At 43.6% G+C, this 23,174-nt stretch overlaps 1 protein-coding gene across 7 annotated transcripts in view; it reads left to right on the top strand.

The window, feature by feature from the left end:
- The window catches only part of myripb (myosin VIIA and Rab interacting protein b), a 200,779-nt gene that overhangs the window by 71,011 nt on the left and 106,594 nt on the right, over window positions 1-23,174 (top strand). Inside the window, exon 1 of one of the 7 annotated variants that reach the window (XM_052506176.1) lies at window positions 15,905-16,222. The exons of the other annotated variants lie outside the window; for them this stretch is intronic. Coding sequence (XP_052362136.1) covers window positions 16,152-16,222 — 71 coding nt within the window. The 5' untranslated portion in view covers window positions 15,905-16,151. Of the gene's footprint in view, window positions 1-15,904; window positions 16,223-23,174 lie in introns of those variants that run through there. 7 annotated transcript variants of the gene reach the window in all.

The following is a 23,174-nucleotide window of genomic DNA, read 5'->3' as shown; positions in this document are numbered from 1 at the left end:
TGACTCCACAGGTCTACATGGACCTGGATCTGGGGGGCTGATTGGATGGTCACAATCCAGAAAGAAAGTTCAAATCAAAATCAAATCAAATCAAATTGTATTTGTCACATACACATGGTTAGCAGATGTTAATGCGAGTGTAGCGAAATGCTTGTGCTTCTAGTTCCGACAATGCAGTAATGACCAACAAGTAATCTAACTAACAATTCCAAAACTACTGTCTTATACACAGTGTAAGGGGATAAAGAATATTCAGGAAGTGTTTTCTAAAGGTTGTATGTTCGAATCCAGCGATAGCAAGTTGTTTTTGATATTTTTGTTTTAAGCCTATCCCAAACCTTAACCACTCGGAGATAATGTCTAACCTTAAGAATTCAGAGTTATTACCTAAACTAAACTTATTACTAAACCAACCTTATATATTCGGAGTTCATGCCTAAAGTTAAACTTAAACACTTTGAAATTTGACGTTTGGAAGAACTTCAAAATTTGCCGTTTGAGAAACATAGATGAACGTCTAGTTCTGACATGAGATTGTGAGCTCAATGTCTGATACAGAGGTGGACATGTGCTGATCCAAGTCTCTATGTGGACACAGTGTTAACCGTCTCTCTACGTAGAAGTGGACACACACCCTCAACTGTCTCTCTATTGTGGACACTATCAACCTGCTTTACAGAGGTGGACACAAACACACTCAACCCACCCGCTATTGTGGACACATATTCTCAACCACTTTCTATGTGGACATTTATTATCAACCTGCTTTTTACATAGAGACGGACACACACTCCGAAGCAGTTAAAAAGCACAGCCGATCACGTTCTACTGTAAGATCCATTTGTGTTGAGACAGAATTGGCATCACACTAAAGATTAGACTACAGTGTCAGGGGAGGGTATCCAACTACTACTGTTGCTGTCCTCTTGGTTTCCCTGGGGAATAATTCAAATGTGACACACCACAGAATTGTTTCTTAACAAAGCTAAGTTCTAAAGAGAGACTGGATAAATAACCCTGCTGCTCTTAGTTTCCGACTGTTCTTTGAAAACACACACACACACACAAAGACATACAGACACACTGCTCTGTTTTTTTCCCCCATAGTCTTTCCCCAGAGAGTGGGGTCGTAATGAAATTAAGACTCCCTGTCGTCATAATAACAGCTCTTCTATGGAAGGGTATGTTTGAATGTTGCCAAATTAATCTCTGGGTAGCTAAAGAAAAATGTTTGAAGTTTCCTCTGTCTTTTGTTTGGTTTTGTTATTTTTAAATGAATGTTTTTTTTGGTCCTCACTATGCATCGTTGATAAGGTTCATTCATTCATTCACTGTACTGTATTGTTTTAATGTGTCCTTTGAAGAACTAATATGACATTTTAAGATGTGCACGGCTGTTAAGAGTTCACGCCCCTACAAACCCTCTTTGCAGTTCTTGAACATGGCCTTCACTTACATAACTGAATGCTAAAGGGGCAATCTGGGATTGGGTGACCACTTTGCTGCCCCTTTAAAGATGCACAATGCAGAAATCGTTCAGCCTTTTCCTGGTTGCCTAATTTCACTTTATGTGACAAAACAAGCAAGTATAGTGTAGATTATCATTGTACCTTCTAAACCGCTGTGGAATATATTTTCCATAACCAAAACTATTTTGTTTGAAACTGTTTGATGCTTGTGTACAAAAGTAAAAGACACACAAACTAAACAAAAAACTGGAAGCATAGAAATATCACGTATAGAACAGATCTACCGCTTCTCATACTTGCTTTCAATGAGAATGACAGATCTATAACTGCCATTTCTATGTGCATTTTGTCAGGTCTCCCTAAAAGCTACATATTACAGCTTTAATATGTCAGAAACACATATTTCTATCCTCGTCAGGGGAGTTGATATTGAAACTGATGTTGTTATTGCCGTGTCTGTGAAGAGGTTTGTCGAGCTTGCCGAGGCCTACTAATAGTGTAGTATGCTTCTCCTAGCAGTATGCCAGACCGCGTGCTGCGCTGATTGCTATATGCTTTTGATCCAGGGGGTGTGTGAGCGACTACAACTGAGTTTATTGAGACAAAGCACATCTCAGTACCTTTTATTATTGATTTGTATGTGTGTTTGTGTGTCACTGTGGGACTCATCATTTGTGGGTGTGTGTGTGTGTGCGTTTGGAGAGAGGAGAGAGTGAAATCACAGGCCGAACCAGATGACACTTCATCAATCACTGCGGTAGGTTAAACTGCCGTTGTCATGCTCTCGCAAGCTGATAAGGGCGCGCACACTATGTATCGACTCTGCAGTAAATGCCATTTCACATACAGTATGACTTATAGTAGATTCGACTACAATAACTGGTTAACAATGGCAGAAGATGAATGGCAGGAATGCATAAGTCAATGACAGACCAGTGGTCCGGTTTGTGATACCTTGTTACTTATTGTACTTATTGTAGTGCCTGATTGGATAGAGTCGGCTCCACTGGTCTCCTTGACCTGTATCTGGGGGGCTGATTGGAAGGTCACAATCCAGAAAGAAAGTACAGGAAGTGTTTATAAAATGAAGGCTCAGTGTAGTGAACCAATATCATCTGAGAATAAATAGTCCGACTCATTGTTTTAAAACCATGGGAAGACGATCGCCATTTTTGTTTCGTTACTTTTGACAATCATTATATCGTCTCTCAACTCCTACTTGTATTTGTGTGTTTTTTATTTGTTGTTGGCCGGAATGATATTCCTCCCGTAGGAGCTATCAGAACGGAGCGGCGAGTTAAAATGTGGAAATGTAGTAATTGGTGGGGTGCAACAGCAGCCACTAGCCCCAGCTCTAACCTCAACTCCCTTATCTACAGTGCCGCTTTTTAGCCACACACACCAGTGGTGGTTTTGGCATCGAAATGAGAATGCATGAGACCCTATTCCTACTGTAAGATATGGTGGTGGATCATTGATGATATGGGGATATTGTTCTTCTTCTCCTCTGGTCCTGGGGCCCTTGTTATGGTCAATGGTATCCATTACCTGGACATTTTAGCCAACAACCTGGTCGTCTCTGCAAGGAGTCAGAAACCTTGGCCGCAATTAGTTCTTCCAGCAAGACAATAACCCCAATCACAAGCAATTGGACACAAAATCAAAATTTTGCAATGTTCATCTCAGTCTCCCGACTTGAAACCTATTGAAGCCCTTTTTTCCCCCCTCTATTTTTTAAGCACAGATGAAGGATATCAAGGATTCTGTATGGAGGAATGGTCAAAGATCCTTGTCAATGTGTACTCACAATCCTAAATTGGCCTGGGCTCCCCCTCCACTCAGTATTTCTGTTAAACAGAAAACCCAAACATATGGCAGCAGATCCACAAGGTCTGCCATGAGAGGTGACTGTATAGTTCCCTTAAGGATAAGCACCTTTAGTAAATCCGCCTTCTCTGTGAGAGCTTCCCATGTCTGGAACACACTGCCATCAGACACACATAACTGCACCACCTATCACACGTTCACAAAATGTATGAATACATTGCTAAAGGTCAATCAGATGTGTGTGTTACGGTTTTCTTCCTGGGAAGGAGAGGAGGACCAAAATGCAGCGTGGTTATTTATAAACATCTTTAATGAAAGATGAAACCGTGAACACTATACAAAATAAGAAAACGCAGAAAAACCGAAACAGTCCTAACTGGTGCAAAACACAGAGACAGGAAAAATCATCCACAAGATACCTAAAGAATATGGCTGCCTAAATATGGTTCCCAATCAGAGACAACGATAAACACCTGCCTCTGATTGAGAACCACTCCAGGCAACCATAGACTTACCTAGAACACTCAACTGAACACAACCCCATAGACTACAAAACCCCAAGACAAAACAAGACATATAAATCACACATGTCACACCCTGGCCTAACCAACATAATAAAGAAAACACAGAATACTAAGGCCAGGGCGTGACAGTGTGAACATAATCACGAGCAGTGTATTGCCGCTTTCCATGTTGTCTGTAGCTTGTGAGGTGTGGAAACCTGATTTGTTAAACAAAATCAATTTTTCTGAGCAATTGTATTAGTATTAAATAGTATTGTTTCCCTTTTTTAGCTTACAATCAAGCTCAGTGTTTGACTTATTTATTTTATACAGTCATTTTTGCTTGTCTTTATCAACGGTGTAATTTTATTTCGGACCCCACTGTATATACCATTTTAGAGAAAATAGCTTTATAGTGTAGAAAGGTGGATAGCCTTTTCCAGGAGTGTATTACCTCACCAGTCACCACACGCTTCCGTCGAGGAGAGGGATGGAAGCTATACTGTTACACTGGCAATACTAAAGTGCCTATAAAAACATCCAATAGTCAAAGATTAATGAAATATAAATGGTATAGAGGGAAATAGTCCTATAATTCCTATAATAACTACAACCTAAAACTTCTTACCTGGGAATATTGAAGAGTCATGTTAAAAGGAACCACCAGCTTTCATATGTTAGCTTTCTTACATAGCACATGTTGCACTTTTACTTTCTTCTCCAACACTTTGTTTTTGAATTATTTAAACCAAATTGAGCACGTTTAATTATTTATTTGAGGCTAAATTGATTTTATTGATGTATTATATTAAGTTAAAATAAGTGTTCATTCAGTATTGTTGTAATTGCCATTATTACAAAAAAAACAAAAAGAAATCGGACGATTAATCAGTATCGGCGTTTTTGACCATCTAATAATCGGTATCGGTATCGGCGTTGAAAAATCATAATCGGTCGACATCTAGTTTGTGTCCTCCAGGACCGACATTGAACAGCCCTGGTGAACACCAACATATCATCACATCCTCTTCCAGCATCGCCCATTCAACCTTTTCATGTTTCATATATGTCTCTGTCTTACGTTTAGACATTGGTTGCGTCCCAAATGTCACCCTGTTCCCTTTTATAGTGTACTACAACTGTACTTGACCAGAGCCCCAGTGCACTATAAGGAATAGGGTTCAATTTAGGATGCATCCTATAGTAGAGCTCCAGCCTCCCAGACTGCAGTGCTACAGGGAGATCTCTCGCTAAGCTAACTTTGGCTGATGGCTATTATCTAACTGGGCAATAATGAACCCTCTCTCATTGGAAAGGAAACCAAATGTGTGTGTGTGTGCCCCGCCGATAACACTTTCCAATCAGATTGACTTGGCAGCCAGGAAGCCATTGGAGAACGAAGTCTTTTGACAGTTTTTACATCAGCTAGAGTAGCTCGACACAGCATGGGGTGAGGTCATGTTCATTTTCTATTAATTTGCTCTCCGCATGCAAAATGGGAAACGATCCATTTTAGCTCGCTGATGTATTGTACAGGTGAACACAATTTCACGATCTACATTATAATCACAACCACCAAGAAACACATTCGTATTCCACTCAAATTGAAACAAAACAAATCTCTAGCTTTTTGCCTCAAACAAATTGACTACTATGATGCCCACACAAATGTTAATGTACGACAGTGATGTGTAATGTCTTAATAGCAGTAGACTGGAGATGCTGACCTTACATCACAGTCCTTAACCCTGTGCACCACTGTACCTATGGAGGTCAAATGATCTAACACAGGCACAAACTCAAAGCCTTGTGTCCAGCAAGCCACACTCTTTCAACCCCCTTTCTTCCTTCCGTTCCTCTCTCTCTCCCTCCAATCCTCAGGCTCGGCAATACACACGGGGCAGGGGTACAAACTAATTGAGGTAGATATTTACATGTAACTAGGAATAAAGTGACAGATTATAAACAGTGGCAGCAGCGTATGTGATGAGTCCCAAAAAGTTAGTGCAAAAAGGTTCAATACAGACTATCCGGTGTCTATTGGTTATCTATTTAACTAACTATTTAGCAGTCTTATGGCTTGTGGGGTAGAAGCTGTTCAGGGTTCTGTTGGTTCTAGACTTGGTGCATAGAAACTGCTTGATGTGTGGTACTGTAGCAGAGAGAACAGTATATGCCTTGGGAGGCTAGAGTCTTTGAAAATGTTTAGGGCCTTCCTCTGACACCGCCTGGTATAGAGTTCCTGGATGGCAGGGAGCTCAGCCCCAATGATGTACTGGGCCATGCGCACTGCCCTCTGTAGCGCCTTGCAGTCGGATGCCAAGCAGTTGCCGTACCAAGCGGTGATGCAGCCAGTCAAGATGGCGTCAATGGTGCAACTGTAGATACTGAGGATCTGAGGGCCCATGCTAAATCTTTTCAGACTCCTGTGGGGGAAGAGGCATTGTGGTGCCATCTTCATGACTGTGTTGGTGTGTGTGGACCATGATAGATCCTTAATGATGAACACAGAGGATCTTGAAGCTCTCGACCAGCTCCACTACAGCCCAGTCGATGTGAATGGGGAAGTGATCTGCCCTCTGTTTCCTGTAGTCCACGATCAGTTCCTTTGTCTTGCTGAAGTTGAGGGAGAGGTTGTTGTCATTTAGACAGGTTACCTTGGCATTCTTGGGCTCAGGGACTATGATGGTCTGCTTGAAACATGTAAGTATTACATACTGGATCAGGCCATCAGGGAGAGTTTGAAAATATCAGTGAAGACATTTGGAAGCTGGTCAGCGCATACTCTGACTAGCGTCCTGGTAATCTATCTGACCCATGGGCCTTGTGAATGTTAACCTGTCTAAAGTTTTTACACACAATGGCTACGGAGCGCGTGATCACACAGTTGTCCGGAACAGCTGGTGCTCTCATGCATGGTTTCGTGTTGCATGCCTCGAAGCGAGCATAGAAGGCATTTAGCTCGTCTGGTAGGCTTGCATTACTGGGCAGCTCGCGACTGGGTTTCCCTTTGTAATACCTCATAGTTTTACAAGCCCTGACGAGCGTCAGAGCCGGTGTAGTAGGATTCGATCTTAATCCTGTATTGACGCTTTGCCTGTTTGATGGTTCGTCGGAGGGCATAGCGGGATTTCTTCTAAGCGTCCGGATTAGCGTCCCGCTCTTTGAAAGCGGCAGCTCTAGCCGTTAGCTCAGTGTGGATGTTGCCCTTTTGGAATTTTTCAGTAGCCTGTAAAACGGCTGCTATCCACAGCGCCATTCACTCTCGAGTGGAAGCCTGTGATTTTTCCCACTTTCCTGACTATAATCACTTTACACATGGAGAGGAAAGCAAACCAAATGTGCCAACTTTTCAGCCCAAGTGTCACCCAATGAGAGAAGTCAAGTGAGAGGGGGGGATGAGAGAGGGGAGGGCTGGAGAGATGGAGACATTCACAGCTATTACCCTATGTGCTCCTGTATGGCCCGGGACCCACTCCTGGAGAAATGCATTGTTTGCAGTTTATGGAGTGACTCAATCTGTTGTCGGGGTGGAGGGGACGCACGGTAAATATGCTGGCTCAGCTAGTCTGACCCCACCAGATGATTCATCTAGAGCGCATACTAGAACAGTTACAGCATAACCTTGTGACTCAGAATATCCCGCTCTCCACGACACTTCAACCAAGGCCCTCAGAGAGATCAATGGCGGTGCTTTAGTCCCTTATTTCAAAGCAAAAGCATTCTGGATATTTACTGTAATTGTGGGTATATAGGCTGTAACTTCTGTTTCCGCAGGGATGTGAATATAAAGAATTGGTGGTTGTTGCACCTTTAAGAAGAACAGTTCCCGTGTGCCAAATGGCATTCTGTTCCCTATATAGTACACTACTTTTGACCAGGGCTCATAGGGCTCTGCACTATGTAGGGAATAGAGTGCCATTTGGTACACATCCAGCGAGTTACAGTAGTAGGCCTACATGCAGGGATCTCGGGGAGCCGCTAGGGACACAATGGCTATTTCGGAGGCAACAAAGACACAGAGTGACGAGCTACATTGCTCACCATTATTCCCCTGTGAAGAAGTGCTGTACTCAGGAAAATATATGATGGAGAGAGAGGGAGAAAATAATTAGGGACTGTACTAGGCGGACGAGGGACGAGAATGGGAGTTATTTTTGGGAGATGCCAATTCAATTAGTGAGCCAGAGATTGGCTGTGGCAGTGGCACTGTGACTTTAATGGGAACTGGATTCACTTCCTGGCCAGGGTGTCCTGATCCCAATTACAGTACACATTACAGAGCCAACGCAGGCTACTCTGGCATGCTGCGCTCCACATAGAGACACAGACAGACACACTGACTGTCTGACTCATCTACTATCTACTTACTACACAGAGAAACTAGACTACTCTGGGTCACTCCACTTCACACACAGTGTGAGATAAGAGATAATCAACTAGATTTAGCCACCGGCCAATGTATTTTTTGAGGCAGATGATCGGGCCTGGAACATAATTACAAATAATTTGTAGGCTGCAAATTGACTGCAAAAAGCCCAAACAGATATAATATGTGACTAAAACATCATCATTTCAAACCTTGCTTATATTTGTATACAATCAAATACTGTATCTCTCTATTATGTGTGGGAATACTTTGGAACAGATTTGCAAAATTCATATCACTTGGAGCTAGTTTGCTGGTGTTTTTACATCATTTATGTCCACATATATTGATTTATTTTAAAAAACACATTGTTTGTTTGCTCAGAAAACATAACATCACCCACGGGCCAAATTTGGTCCACGGGCCGCCAGTTTGAGAACCCTGACATAGAGGCACACTGACTGTACTGTTATCTACTGTACTAACCACCTAGAGTTGTGTGGAACTAGACTACTCTGGGTTGACGTGCTCCACATAGTCAGTGGGCCTTTACACTGTGTTTCTGTCATCTATAACCACCTAGAGCTGTGTGGAACTACACTACTCTGGGTTAACGTGCTCCACATAGTCAGTGGGCCTTTACACTGTGTTTCTAACTGTCATCTATAACCACCTAGAGCTGTGTGGAACTAGACTACTCTGGCTCCCACATAGTCAGTGGGCTTTACACGTGTCATCTATAACCACCTAGAGTTGTGTGGAACTAGACTACTCTGGGGCCTTACAGTGGGCCTTTACACTGTGTTTCTAACTGTCATCTATAACCACCTAGAGCTGTGTGGAACTAGACTACTCTGGGTTGACGTGCTCCACATAGTCAGTGGGCCTTTACACTGTGTTTCTAACTGTCATCTATAACCACCTAGAGCTGTGTGGAACTAGACTACTCTGGGTTGCCGTGCTCCACATAGTCAGTGGGCCTTTACACTGTGTTTCTGTCATCTATAACCACCTAGAGCTGTGTGGAACTAGACTACTCTGGGTTGACGTGCTCCACATAGTCAGTGGGCCTTTACACTGTGTTTCTGTCATCTATAACCACCTAGAGCTGTGTGGAACTAGACTACTCTGGGTTGCCGTGCTCCACATAGTCAGTGGGCCTTTACACTGTGTTTCTGTCATCTATAACCACCTAGAGCTGTGTGGAACTAGACTACTCTGGGTTGACGTGCTCCACATAGTCAGTGGGCCTTTACACTGTGTTTCTGTCATCTATAACCACCTAGAGCTGTGTGGAACTAGACTACTCTGGGTTAACGTGCTCCACATAGTCAGTGGGCCTTTACACTGTGTTTCTAACTGTCATCTATAACCACCTAGAGCTGTGTGGAACTAGACTAGTCTGGGTTGACGTGCTCCACATAGTCAGTGGGCCTTTACACTGTGTTTCTAACTGTCATCTATAACCACCTAGAGCTGTGTGGAACTAGACTACTCTGGGTTAACGTGCTCCACATAGTCAGTGGGCCTTTACACTGTGTTTCTAACTGTCATCTATAACCACCTAGAGCTGTGTGGAACTAGACTACTCTGGGTTGCCGTGCTCCACATAGTCAGTGGGTCTTTAACTGTCATCTATAACCACCTAGAGCTGTGTGTGGGTACATGACGTCAAGAGGGAGAGACCGAGAGGAAGACAACTGTCTGACTCTGATATAATTGTTATAGACTTGCTGAAATAATGGAGTATGGCCTGGCGAACATACTGTAGCTGCTTGTGACAGTCATGTTCTCTAGAACAGTGATAGATAGTGTGTGTGTGCGTGTGTGCCAGTGCGTCAGTTTGCACCCCGCATAAAGCCCTACTTTGGGCTCTGCTGGTGACCCTTATGGCTGACAAATCTAACAGTTGCTAACATGCCACAGGGGGCTCTGGACAGTAGACTCTCCCCCCTTCACCCCTCCAAACCCCCCTAAAATGATCAATTAGGCCTCATGTAGTGCTCTGCCAGTTCTCAGAGTAGGCCTTAGTGAGCAGCACAGCTCTTTTAAGACAGTCATTTGTGCCGAAGTGACTGATGGACAGGCCTTTGATTTCTGAGCACCTGGAGGAAGAGGGGAGAAGGACTTCTATCGCCCACAGGAAGCAATTTGGAACTAGGACTGAGGAGTGATATATATGCTATTGAATTTTGAAGATGATGAGTTATCGATTTGAGAGGCCAAGACGCGCAGGCCATTCGTAACAGCCAAGTGATATGGTTTGATTTGAACATTAGTGGAATGCTAAACACCCACTGGTATGACCCATGCTGGTTGGTGAGCTGTCTGGCTGTCTGGCTGGTGGGCTGAGTGGGTGGCATAAATATGCACGCGGAGGCTTGCGTCCCAAATGGCACCCTATTCCCTATACAGCGCACTACTTTCAACCAGATCTGTTCAAAAGTGGATGCACTAAATGGGGAATAGGGTGCCATTTGGGAAGAACCCAGAATGACTGGGCTAATGCACTTTCTCACAGCTGACAGACATGCATATTGGATTTATGATAATACAGTCCAGGTGGCAAATCAATACAGTAAACAATAGATACAACCTGTCCTCTCTCTGTCTTCTCTCTACTGTCACCTGGTTTGACATTGATCTGACTCTATGTAAAAAAGTGAATGATAGCTAATGATAAGATTCAAGTAACAATATTTCAACCTCTCTTCGGGGATGGATTTGTGTGTGTGTGTGTGTGTGTGTGTGTGTGTGGGGGGGGTTCAGGGCGTGTGTTTTAATGGGTCACTCGATCATAGTAACACCACACCCAGGCATACCATGGGCCCTGGTCTAAAGTAGTGCACTGTATAGGTAAAAGGGTTTCATTGGGGATTAGTTATATTGTGTATGAGGTATGTGTGACGCAACCGGGGTTGGGTAGGTTACTTTCTAAATGTAATCTGTTACAGTTACTAGTTACCTGTCCAAAATTGTAATCGGTAACGTAATTTGATTACATTCAGTTACTTTTAGATGACTTTCCCCTTAAGAGGCATTAGAAGAAGACAACAATGTATGTTCCCAATTGAACCACATCTATTGCAGGATAAATCAATGTTAAAGTTTACATAGCTGGCCATATATGGATGTTACGTTTTACTTTATGGGTTGGTTATGTAGGCTTCTTCTAACCCATTGCTTTCTACTACATATAATAATCATTTTAAATTCTATCAGAATTCCAGTCATTCCAATAAATGTTATAACCCTTGAGCTTCAATAATAGGATTTGGAAATATGGAAATATAGATTAGCCTAATTGTTTTACCTGAGCATAACCCCAAAACTAAGGACTTATTACTCTGTTGTTTATGATTTCGTTGTCATGGAGGACAGATTGGGCTCATTGATTCGAGTTGAAAAATAAATGCTGTACTCATGGAATGGCATGCTTTGAGCACGACTGAAAAGTGCTATTTACATGTGAAAAATGAATGCCAAATGCTGCATTTGCTATAGGCCTATGATTTATCTTTTTGTTGGTGACACTTTCATATCTTGATAATATGCAGCTGTTTCAAGGGCAAATCCATGACAAAACACCGCCTCTGTTTTGGTAAAAAGCTGAGGGATGGGCCTGGAGAAATGTAACCACTCTCAGATTAATAGACAGTGCTATGGATGCAAGGACTGACCATCCATGATATCAACAGTATTGTTTTAACCTGATGTTATGAGGCCATACAGTGTTTGTTTACGTTTACAATGTTTGCAAACATTGGAGAAAAACAAGCTTATATTTGGATTCTCTTGGAGTGTGACAGTTGAACTAAGCTCATGAGGCATTTATAAGTTATATTCTTCAACAATCAATGGATATATATATATAATTTATATATATATTTAATTAAGTTTTAAGTCCAAAAATGGATGTGTGAATTACAGATTGCCCCTTTAAGTCAATCAAAAGTGTACACGTTTGAGCATGTGTCCATTAGGTCTATGGATCTTTTTTTTATCAGCATGAATTAGATTGAGCAATGAAAGCCCCACTTTTATTCCATAGGCTGGGATCTGCACTATGCAGCTGTTGTAAGAGCGCATTTTTCACTGGCTGTCCACCTGTTTCAAAAACAATGATTGATAGGCAGCTTAAACTTCTTGAATTCAACCATTATTAATGTTCAAATACACATTTAGATTTGTGAGCAGCCATCCACCACAACCACAATCCGTAAGGCACAAATATCTAAATGAGAGATCAGCAGTGTGATTCACATCAATGCTTTATGTAGAGATCAATAATAAGTGATATCTGTATCGCCGTAGACGACACCACTGCTGTCATCCTCACCTCCAAACCTTTATTCAAGTTGGATCATCTTTGGCCGACAGCAGTCGCACCAGTGGAAGACCCAGCTTGATCCATCAAACACATTGTGTGTTATAGTGGTGTTATAGTGGTCTCTGACTTGTGGTCAGACTCCCTCAGGTGGAACAAACTTAAACTTGCAGTTTTTTTCAATGCTTATTTGAATGTCATTGAGAAAACAGAGAAGTGTCAAATATTTTTTCCCCCCGCAAACATCCTTTCTGAATTTAAAAGTAATCCTCGAAGTAATCATCTAGTTTTTCAAAAGTATATGTAATCTGATTACAATATATTTTTTTGCTGGTAACGTAAAAAAACAGTTTTTTGTAATCCCTTACATGTCATCCGTTACTCCCCAACCCTGGACACAAGTGTGTGCGTGTGTGTGTGTGTGTGGTGTGTGTGTGTGTGTGGTCGGGAGACAGTAGGATCGTAGAGTAGCATATCCAAGGAGAGATGACACTTCATCTATCACTGTGGTACATAGGTTGCACACATACACTGAAGAAAACAAACATACATACACACACGCTCTCTCCCTCTATCTTTTCTGTTACCTAACACCCGTGGCATAGCTCATCTTGGGAGCTGTGCGTTGGTTGTTTATCCCTAAACTTTAATACTTTCTGTAAATGATGATGTTATGGATAAACTCCTCATCAAAAATGCATCATCATATCAATATTAAAACTCCCTGCTGCATACTTTGACAAGGTTACGGCTACGTGTAATTATGCTGCATGGCATCTCAATGGGGGAAAACACTTAGTGTGACTTTATTGAGAGTATCTCTGATCATATTTTAAATAGAAGCTCTGGGGATCTATGGTGAGACTTGTGTTCGTAGTGTGTGTGCGCTTGCATGCGCATCCAGGGGAGCCTAAGAGGACTGCAGGTGTTCTCGTCTAACCTCACACACTTCTCCATTTCCCCATTCTCTCACTCCACTCGTCTCCGTTTCTCTCCATCCCTCACCCAGTGTTCTGTTTGTGCGTAACGGGGTAATGACATGCGCTGTGCCTCATTCCCTTCCCTCTGGGACGGGTTTCATCAGTCACGGGACAGAGACACACATGCTGCGTCGCAAATGGCACCCTATTTCCTATATAGTGCGCTACATTTGACCGGAGCCCAAAAGTAGTGCACTATATAGGGAATAGGGTGCCATTTGAGTAGGGTGCCATTCGCAGTAAAAGAGGGAGGGGAACTGTGCTTTATCTCCCAATAGAGATCGCTGGCCCTTATTTACTGTTATGTCACTTAGTTCGATGGGCTCGAATACTGGGCGCCATGCTAAGAGTTAGCAGCGTAGCCGTACAGTACTGGGGCTGATGGTGAGTAGTAGAACTAACGGCTCTCTGTGGATCACAAAATAGGAGAGAGGGGGATTTTCTCTGCCCTCTCTCTCTATCCTTCCTAAGAATATCCTTAGAGTTTTTTTCCTTCTTCTTCAATCATTAAAATCAGCCAATTTCTCTGTGCTATGCAGCAGTAGACTCCTGCTGCTGGATGGTTGCTGAGTACAGCGATAGTCGTCTGCCCATAGAGAGATCTTAGTGGGGAGGTGGTGGGAAGGAGAAGGAGTTGGGGAGACTCTGGGTCTTCAAACACTTTACGGTTCATTTCGAGGTCAGTCAGTCCAGCACCAACTCCACCTGCCACCAGCTGCCACACTCAACTAGAGAGGGCGAGGGATGAAGAGAGGAGGGAGAGTGGGGGAGAGAGTGGGTCCACCAGCTGCCAGATTCACCTGGAGAATTTACCTGAGAAGTGCAATAAAACAACAGAAACAAACTTGGCAAAGTGGCTGGCGAATAACCAAGAGGATGGTTGCAATCAGTGTCTTCTGGCACCGGCTATAACATGAACTGTACAAACAAACCATAGAAATGAAATGGCTGACGCTAGGCATGTGTGACGCTTAGCAAATGACTTAGTCTGTAAATCTGGTGACAGTTGTCATTATTTTGGCCTTCAAAGCAACCTGACATTTCAATACAAGTGGATGGGGGCGTATCGTGGCTGTGTGCTGGGAGGAGGCTAAAGAGAGCTGTAAAACATGGGGTGAGTTAGTTCCAGTAGAGAGAGAAGAAGCCCTTCTCTAGTCTTTGTGCTGTGCTACAGAAAGATGCACTGTACTGTAACTTGGGTTAGCTTAGCTTGATAGCTCCAAAGCAAAAGCTAGTTTGAAGAGTCAGCCAGGAGTCTTTGGCAGACGACTACTGTAACGAATAAGTAGAGAGAGAGAGAGAAGAAGACCTTATCTAGGCTTTGTGCTGTGTGGGGGCTACAAAGAGATGTACTCTATGTAACCTGGAGTGGTTTAGCTTAGCTCGCTAGCTCCAGTGCAAAACGAGTCAGCCAAGAGTCACGCAGCTTTGACAGACGACTATTGTAAATGACTAAGACACTTCAGCGTTTGAAGTAAATCCCCCTAGTTGGAGGTAACGACCTCATGAGAGTGTGTCACCTCAGTGTAAACCTGCTGATGATGAATAGAGTTGATATATTTACTTTAGCGTAACACATTAGTGTAGCATGCTAACCATTTTAGCCCTGCTAGCTAAGATGAGATATAGTTCCAGGAGAGGGGTCCAGCAAGCGCCCTCCTCAGCCAGACCATCTCAATCAACCGCCTGAAGACAGCCATGTTAGGCGAGTGCCGATAACCCCCACTGCACGATTTATGGCTGTCATGTGCCTCTGCTCTGACATGGAAGTGATGGACAAATAGGAAGTATCTTCTGGCCAAAGCACATCCAAATCTAATCATGAAAACATAAAAGTTGCACACATAATGTCGAAGAAAGGCCCTTTAAAAACAACATTTCTTTCTGCTCATGGCAACTGATTTGGGATCGATTATTCTTACCCCACTCATTATCAGCCAATTTAAACAACTGGCCCTGGACCAGTTTCAAAGAGCGGGAAGTAGCAGGAAGTGTGATAGATTGAAACAGTATTGATTGATAATGGAGACGATGACAGTACAGTATTTGCTATACAGTAGAATACTGATTTAAAGATATGCTCTGGTACTTTGGCCACTAAGTCTTTTTTTCAACCTCCCACTTTGGGCTGGATCTGTCAATATGTAGTTCATACATGCATAATCTATGAGCATAATTACTTTTTTACCGCAATTAACCACAAACTTAATTTAATGACGGCCTATTTGCAGCTGCTTGTTGCATTGGCAGAGAGAAGGCCAGCCCAGGTGGTTAATGTCTGGAGTCTGTGCTATGTTTGTTCGTTCTCTTTCTCTCCCTCTCTCGGCTGCAGCAACAGTCATCCACACACCCACGCAAGCGAATGCTAAGCACCAGGTCTGCTCCTCTGCCACAGTTCTCCAAAAACAGAAATCAAACGAATGCAGGCAGCAGCACATTACTTACTGTCAATCGCACGTGCACAGCATTTCTTCCTCACGTCTCCTTGAAGTCAGAGGTTTGAGAGAGAAATGCCCTTGTCTGCTGTTTCTGCTTCTATGTCTTCTTGAAGTCATTTTTCTGCTCAGAAGAATGGAAAAGAGATGTCGGTAAGCTAGAAGGCGAAGTCCATGGGCTCTCTCTGCTCTCTCTGTCTCCGTAACAAAAGTATATGGACCAGGAGTTTTTCCCTGAACCATGTGGTTATGGAAACCTCTGGTTCCCACCACTTTGGTGCTCCTTTCTACTGCCATATACTCTACCCTGCCGTAAGTACTTGGCACATTAGGTGCAGTTATACTTTGCACCTGGTAGATGCTTTGTAAATCTGGCCCTAACACTGCTGCTGCATGAAGGCCAGGGTGTGTCCCAAATGGCACACTGCTCCTTAAATAGAGCTGTGAGCCCTGGTCAAAAGCTATAGAGCAAATAGTGTGCCATTTGCGATGCATCCCAATTCTCACCAGTCTTCTAAAGGGCAGTAGTAATATGTTCCATACATAGAGAATGAGAGGGAAATTAATTATTGACTAAATAGTAAAGACAAGCTAATGAAAAAAGTTGGCCGCACTTAAGCGTCACTCAGGGGCTTGTTAAGGCTCATTTACCCCCACTATGATTTATTCATAAAGCCTTATATACACACACACACACACACACACACACACACACACACACACACACACACACACACACACACACACACACACACACACACACACACACACACACACACACACACACACACACACACACACACACACACACACACACACACATAGGCACACAGTTATATACACACACACACACACACACACACACACACACACACACACACACACACACACACACACGCACTCTCCTTCTTTGCTGGTCTGAATGAAGGCCAGGATGGCCTTGTAATAAAGTTAACCTGGGGTTTGTGTAGGGAGAGCAGCATGGTCAAAAAGTTCTCTTCTACATCACAGGAAGGCTTTGATCAGGGCTTGCGTCCCAAATGGAACCATTTTCCCTTCACAGTGTACTACTTTTGACCACAGCCCTATGGCTCCAAATCAAAAGTGGTGCACTGTAAAGGCAAAAGAGTGCCATTTGGGACACAGACCCAGGCCTTTCATCTCTCTGCAGTGGAGAGCCCACCAGCCAGACATCTCTGATGCTGAGGAAAGACGTAGGTGTAGGAGGGTAGCCAAGTGTGTGTGTGTGTGTGATAGTCATGTGTGAACATAGAATTACACATAGAATGTATAGGAGTTCTATGTGTGCACTTGTATCTCTGTCTTTGGTCTATTTAAGATGCCTAGTCCATACCTCTGTGGAATAAAGCCTTTGGGAGAGAGAGAGGTTGTAAATCCCCAGGCTGTGCTCCATGATGAAATATCTCCCTGCTGTTATCCCACCTGGATTGATGGTTCCCAGACGCTCACTGTTAGCCCTGGGATGGGTTACACAGAGTATGAATACGGGCCCAGAGTCCGCTGCTCTCCCGAATTATACACAGGCTCAGCAGGGCTAGCCGTCAGCAGCCTACTTCTCTCTCTCTCACACACACACACACACACACACACACACACACACACACAGTGTGTGCTTCCGTGTGTGACCTGTCCAGCTGCACCAGTGCTATGAATACAATTCCCTACTCTCGTGGTCGTCAGTGTCCTATCCGGTATTGAATGGTGATGGGGGGGGGGGGGCAGTGTGTGCTTCTATTACCGCTAGTTAACAGGGAAGGGGGTTCATCTGATGGGACACCAGGTGTGTCAATATGGCTCTCTGTCCTTGGGTATATGTATACGTTACGTTGCTCATTTAGCCTAATGGCCTGCATGGCTTGATACCGAGCTATCATTTTATTTTTTCAGTTTTAAATTTGACCTTTTAGTTAACTAGACAAGTCAGTTAAGAACAAATCGTTATTTACAATGACGGCCTACCGGTGGGTTAACTGCCTTGTTCAGGGGCAGGACGACAGATTCAATCCAGCAACCTTTCGTTTACTGCCCCAGCTCTCTAACCACTAGGCTACCTGCCGCCCCAGACCTATCATCCAGCTGGCCCCTCATCGTTAGGTTAGTCATTTAGCGCTAGGGAGCCTCACTAAAATGGGTTTTGGTCAATCAAAACCATCATCTGGGTTTCATAGACACATAAGGGATACATATGAATAACATTCTTACTCCTCAATGCAAAAGCCTGTTGTTTAGAATGTTATGCACTTGTTTTAATTAATGTTCAACACAAATGTTTTGATCGCTTTTCATATTCATTGCCAATAGATACAGCATATCCTCTTTTTTTTGTTTGTCTAAAATTAGCCAATCCCCGCCCTTCTGCACATGACCTCCTTTGTATTGTTGGATACGGTAGCTAAGTGTGTGTGTGTGTGTGTGTGTGTGTGTGTGTGCGACAGTGTGTGGGTTATGAACTGTGCATATGAACGTTGGTTCATCGTATTAATATACCGTGGCTAATGATGCGTATGGAACACAATCAGTGATTCCTCCAGGATGAGGATGAGCTGGAGGATGAGTATTACTAAAGTTGGGATATTGCAGATTAGTCTCTCTCTCTCTCACAGACACACACACACACACACACACACACACACGTCTGGAACCGCCCTTCTAGTGCAGGCTGCCTTCAACATCCCAGCAGTACTAATATGTGCTCTACACTACCCAGGTTTAGAAGATCATGTTGCAGTATGTGGCTTTTCGTTGGGGAGAAATAATCCAATGAATTCAATTATAAATCTCTGTGGATAGATACAACTAACTGGATGGATATAAGAGGACGGGGGAGGTGTGTGGGTGTGGGTGTAGGATCAATGGAAGCTGTATAAGAGTTACTCTGAGCACAGTAAATCCTGGAGGAGAGGAGTGTAAATAATTTACTCTCCCACCATGAGTTAAACTCACCCTCTCTCACCTTCATACAAGCCCCATAAGGACTGGCTAATACAACCACCGTGGATGCACAGGAAGCGACATGTGTACAGTAAGCGATGCAACATACACTGCATACAGAAAGGTACATGTAAATAAGTCATTATACCTGGAATAATAATAATATAATTCTCTGGACATAGTGTGTGTAGCGTATGTGTAGGGAGAGATACAGGCTGTGTCCCAAATGGCAGTCCATTCCCAAAACGGAGCACATATTTCTTTGTTCAAAGGAGGTAGACTTGTGATAGGGCGCCATTTGGGACGAGGCACACTGTTCAGCGATGAACAGCCTGATGCAGTAAGAGAAGGGAAAGCCTTTTGATGGTTCGGTTCAAGGAATGAATTGATCAAATAGCCGAGCTCTGGACAGCTGGTTTGTTTCTATTGGTTAAAACTGGGATTGACAGCTCAAATGATCCCGGCCCTTCCCAAAGTGGTGTGTCTGTAGCCCCTTTCTTTTTCAGTCCTTTTTCTTCCGCTTTGTTTCTTGTGTGTGTTCAATCACAGCAAGCGACATCATTATTATTTGTTTTGTTACTACATTAGAACACATCCAGTAATGCTGGCATAGTATTGCGTTGCGCGCAAGTTTAGAGGCTAAAGGTTGATTCGCAAGATGGCATAGCAGTCAGACGTCCTTTGTACTCGTCTTGTTGTGTCCCGTATATACAGTGGGGCAAAAAAGTATTTAGTCAGCCACCAATTGTGCAAGTTCTCCCACTTAAAAAGATGAGAGAGGCCTGTAATTTTCATCATAGGTACACTTCAACTATGACAGACAAAATGAGAAAAGAAATCCAGAAAATCACATTGTAGGATTTTTTAATGAATTTATTTGCAAATTATGGTGGAAAACAAGTATTTGGTCAATAACACAAGTTTATCTCAATACTTTGTTATATACCTTTGTTGGCAATGACAGAGGTCAAACGTTTTCTGTAAGTCTTCACAAGGTTTTCACACACTGTTGCTGGTATTTTGGCCCATTCCTCCATGCACATCTCCTCTAGAGCAGTGATGTTTTGGGGCTGTTGCTGGGCAACACGGACTTTCAACTCCCTCCAAAGATTTTCTATGGGTTTGAGATCTGGAGACTGGCTAGGCCACTCCAAGACCTTGAAATGCTTCTTACGAAGCCACTCCTGTTTGGGATCATTGTCATGCTGAAAGATCCAGCCACGTTTCATCTTCAATGCCCTTGCTGATGGAAGGAGGTTTTCACTCAAAATCTCACGATACATGGCCCCATTCATTCTTTCCTTTACACGGATCAGTCGTCCTGGTCCCTTTGCAGAAAAACATCCCCAAAGCATGATGTTTCCACCCCCATGCTTCACAGTAGGTATGGTGTTCTTTGGATGCAACTAGTTCTGGTATTTTTGCCCCAGATCGAGGGGAGATCAGTGGTCTAGCCCCTTCCTGCTTACCTATTGCAGATTCAGTTACCTGAAATTTTGTTTCTGGTGTCCTTTGACAGCTCTTTGGTCTTGGCCATAGTGGAGTTTTGGAGTGTGACGCTAATAACAAGTTAGCTGTCTTAGGTCTGTGAGAGCCAGAAATCTTGCTGACCAAATACTTATTTTCTGAATATTTTCTGGTCTATCGGACAATTTTTTCTTGGGAGAACTTGTCACTATAACTATATCTATTTTGCCAAAAAAATCCCCTCTTCCACAAATCGGAATCCCCACTAATCTAGCCAGATGGCTAAAGTATTCACACGCATGTGGTGGCCTAAAACAGACCTCCATCCTATGACTAGCTTGCTACCTGAAAGCCCATCTGGCCCGGCTTAGCTGTCTGAATCACTATATCTATTTTGCCAAAATCCCCTCTTGACCCCAACCAACCTCACTACTCACTGGACCCTTATGATCACTCGGCTAAGCATGCCTCTCCTTAATGTCAATATGCCTTGTCCATTGCTTTTCTGGTTAGTGTTTATTGGCTTATTTCACTGTAGAGCTTCTAGCCCTGCTCACTATACCTTATCCAACCTTTCAGTTCCCCCACACACACATGCGATGACATCACCTGGTTTCAGTGATGTTTCTAGAGACAATATCTCTCTCATCATCACTCAATACCTAGGTTTAACTCCACTGTATTTGCATCCTAGCATACCTTTGTCTGTACATTATACCTTGAAGCTATTTTATCGCCCCCAGAGACCTCCTTTTACTCTCTGTTCCAAATGTTCTAGACAACCAATTCTCATAGCTTTTAGCCGTACCCTTATCCTACTCCTCCTCTGTTCCTCTGGTGATGTAGAGGTGAATCCAGTCCCTGCAGTGCCTAGCTCCACTCCTATTCCCCAGGCGCTCTCTTTTGATGACTTCTGTAACCGTAATAGCCTTGGTTTCATGCATGTTAACATTAGAAGCCTCCTCCCGAAGTTTGTTTTATTCACTGCTTTAGCACACTCCGCCAACCCGGATGTTCTTGCCGTGTCTGAATCCTGGCTTAGGAAGACCACCAAAAATTCTGAAATTTTCATCCCTAACTACAACATTTTCAGACAAGATAGAACGGCCAAAGGGGGCGGTGTTGCAATCTACTGCAAAGGTAGCCTGCAGAGTTCTGTCCTACTATCCAGGTCTGTACCCAAACAATTTGAACTTCTACTTTTAAAAATCCACCTCTCTAAAAACAAGTCTCTCACCGTTGCTGCCTGCTATAGACCACCCTCTGCCACCAGCTGTGCTCTGGACATCATATGGGAACTGATTGCCGCCAATCTATCTTCAGAGCTCGTGCTGCTAGGCGACCTAAACTGGAACATGTTTAACACCCCAGCCATCCTACAATCTAAGCTTGATGCCCTCAATCTCACACAAATGATCAATGAACCTACCAGTTACCACCCCAAAGCTGTATACACCCTCATAGATATCATCCTAACCAACTTGCCCTCTAAATACACCTCTGCTGTTTTCAACCAAGATCTCAGCGATCAGTGCCTCATTGCCTGCATCCGTAATGGGTCAGCGGTCAAATGACCTCCACTCATCACTGTCAAACGCTCCCTGAAACACTTCAGCGAGCTGGCCTTTCTAATCGACCTGGCCGGGGTATCCTGGAAGGATATTGATCTCATCCCGTCAGTAGAGGATGTCTGTTTTTTTTTAAATGCCTTCCTCACCATCATAAATAAGCATGCCCTACTCAAGAAATTTAGATCCAGGAACAGATATAGCCCTTGGTTCTCTCCAGACCTGACTGCCCTTAACCAACACAAAAACATCCTATGGCGTTCTGCATTAGCATCGAAACAGCCCCCGTGATATGCAATTTTTCAGGGAAGCTAGAAACCAATATACACAGGCAGTTAGAAAAGCCAAGGCTAGCTTTTTCAAGCAGAAATTGACTTCCTGCAACACAAACTCAAAAAAGTTCTGGGACACTGTAAAGTCCATGGAGAATAAGAACACCTCCCAGCTGCCCATTGCACTGAAGATAGGAAACACTGTCACCACCGATAAATCCACTATAATTGAGAATTTCTAGAAGCATTTTTCTATGGCTGGCCATGCTTTCCACCTGGCTACCCCTACCCCGGTCAACAGCACTGCACCCCCCACAGCAACTCGCCCAAGCCTTCCCCATTTCTCCTTTTCCCAAATCCAGTCAGCTGATGTTCTGAAAGAGCTGCAAAATCTGGACCCCTACAAATCAGCCGGGCTAGGCAATCTGGACCCTTTCTTTCTAAAATGATCTGCCGAAATTGTTGCCACCCCTATTACTAGCCTGTTCAACCTATCTTTCGTGTCGTCTGAGATTCCCAAAGATTGGAAAGCAGCTGCAGTCATCCCCCTCTTCAAAGGGGGGGACACTCTTGACCCAATCTGCTACAGATCTATATCTATCCTACCCTGCCTTTCTGAGGTCTTCGAAAGCCAAGTCAACAAACGGATTACTGACCATTTCGAATCCCACCATACCTTCTCCGCTATGCAATCTGGTTTCAGACCTGGTCGTGGGTGCACCTCAGCCACGCTCAAGGTCCTAAACGATATCTTAACCGCCATCGATAAGAAACAATACTGTGCAGCCGTATTCATTGACCTGGCCAAGACTTTCGACTCTGTCAATCACCACATCCTCATCGGCAGACTCGACAGCCTTGGTTTCTCAAATGATTGCCTCGCCTGGTTCACCAATTACTTCTCTGATAGAGTTCAGTGTGTCAATCGGAGGGTCTGTTGTCCGGGCCTCTGGCAGTCTCTATGGGGGTGCCACAGGGTTAAATTCTTGGACCGACTCTGTTCTC

Source organism: Oncorhynchus keta, chromosome 4, assembly GCF_023373465.1.
Source record: "Oncorhynchus keta strain PuntledgeMale-10-30-2019 chromosome 4, Oket_V2, whole genome shotgun sequence".
Taxonomy (NCBI): domain Eukaryota; kingdom Metazoa; phylum Chordata; class Actinopteri; order Salmoniformes; family Salmonidae; genus Oncorhynchus; species Oncorhynchus keta.
The sequence above is the reverse complement of the archived record's forward strand: the minus strand, read 5'-3'. Positions and strand labels throughout refer to the sequence as shown.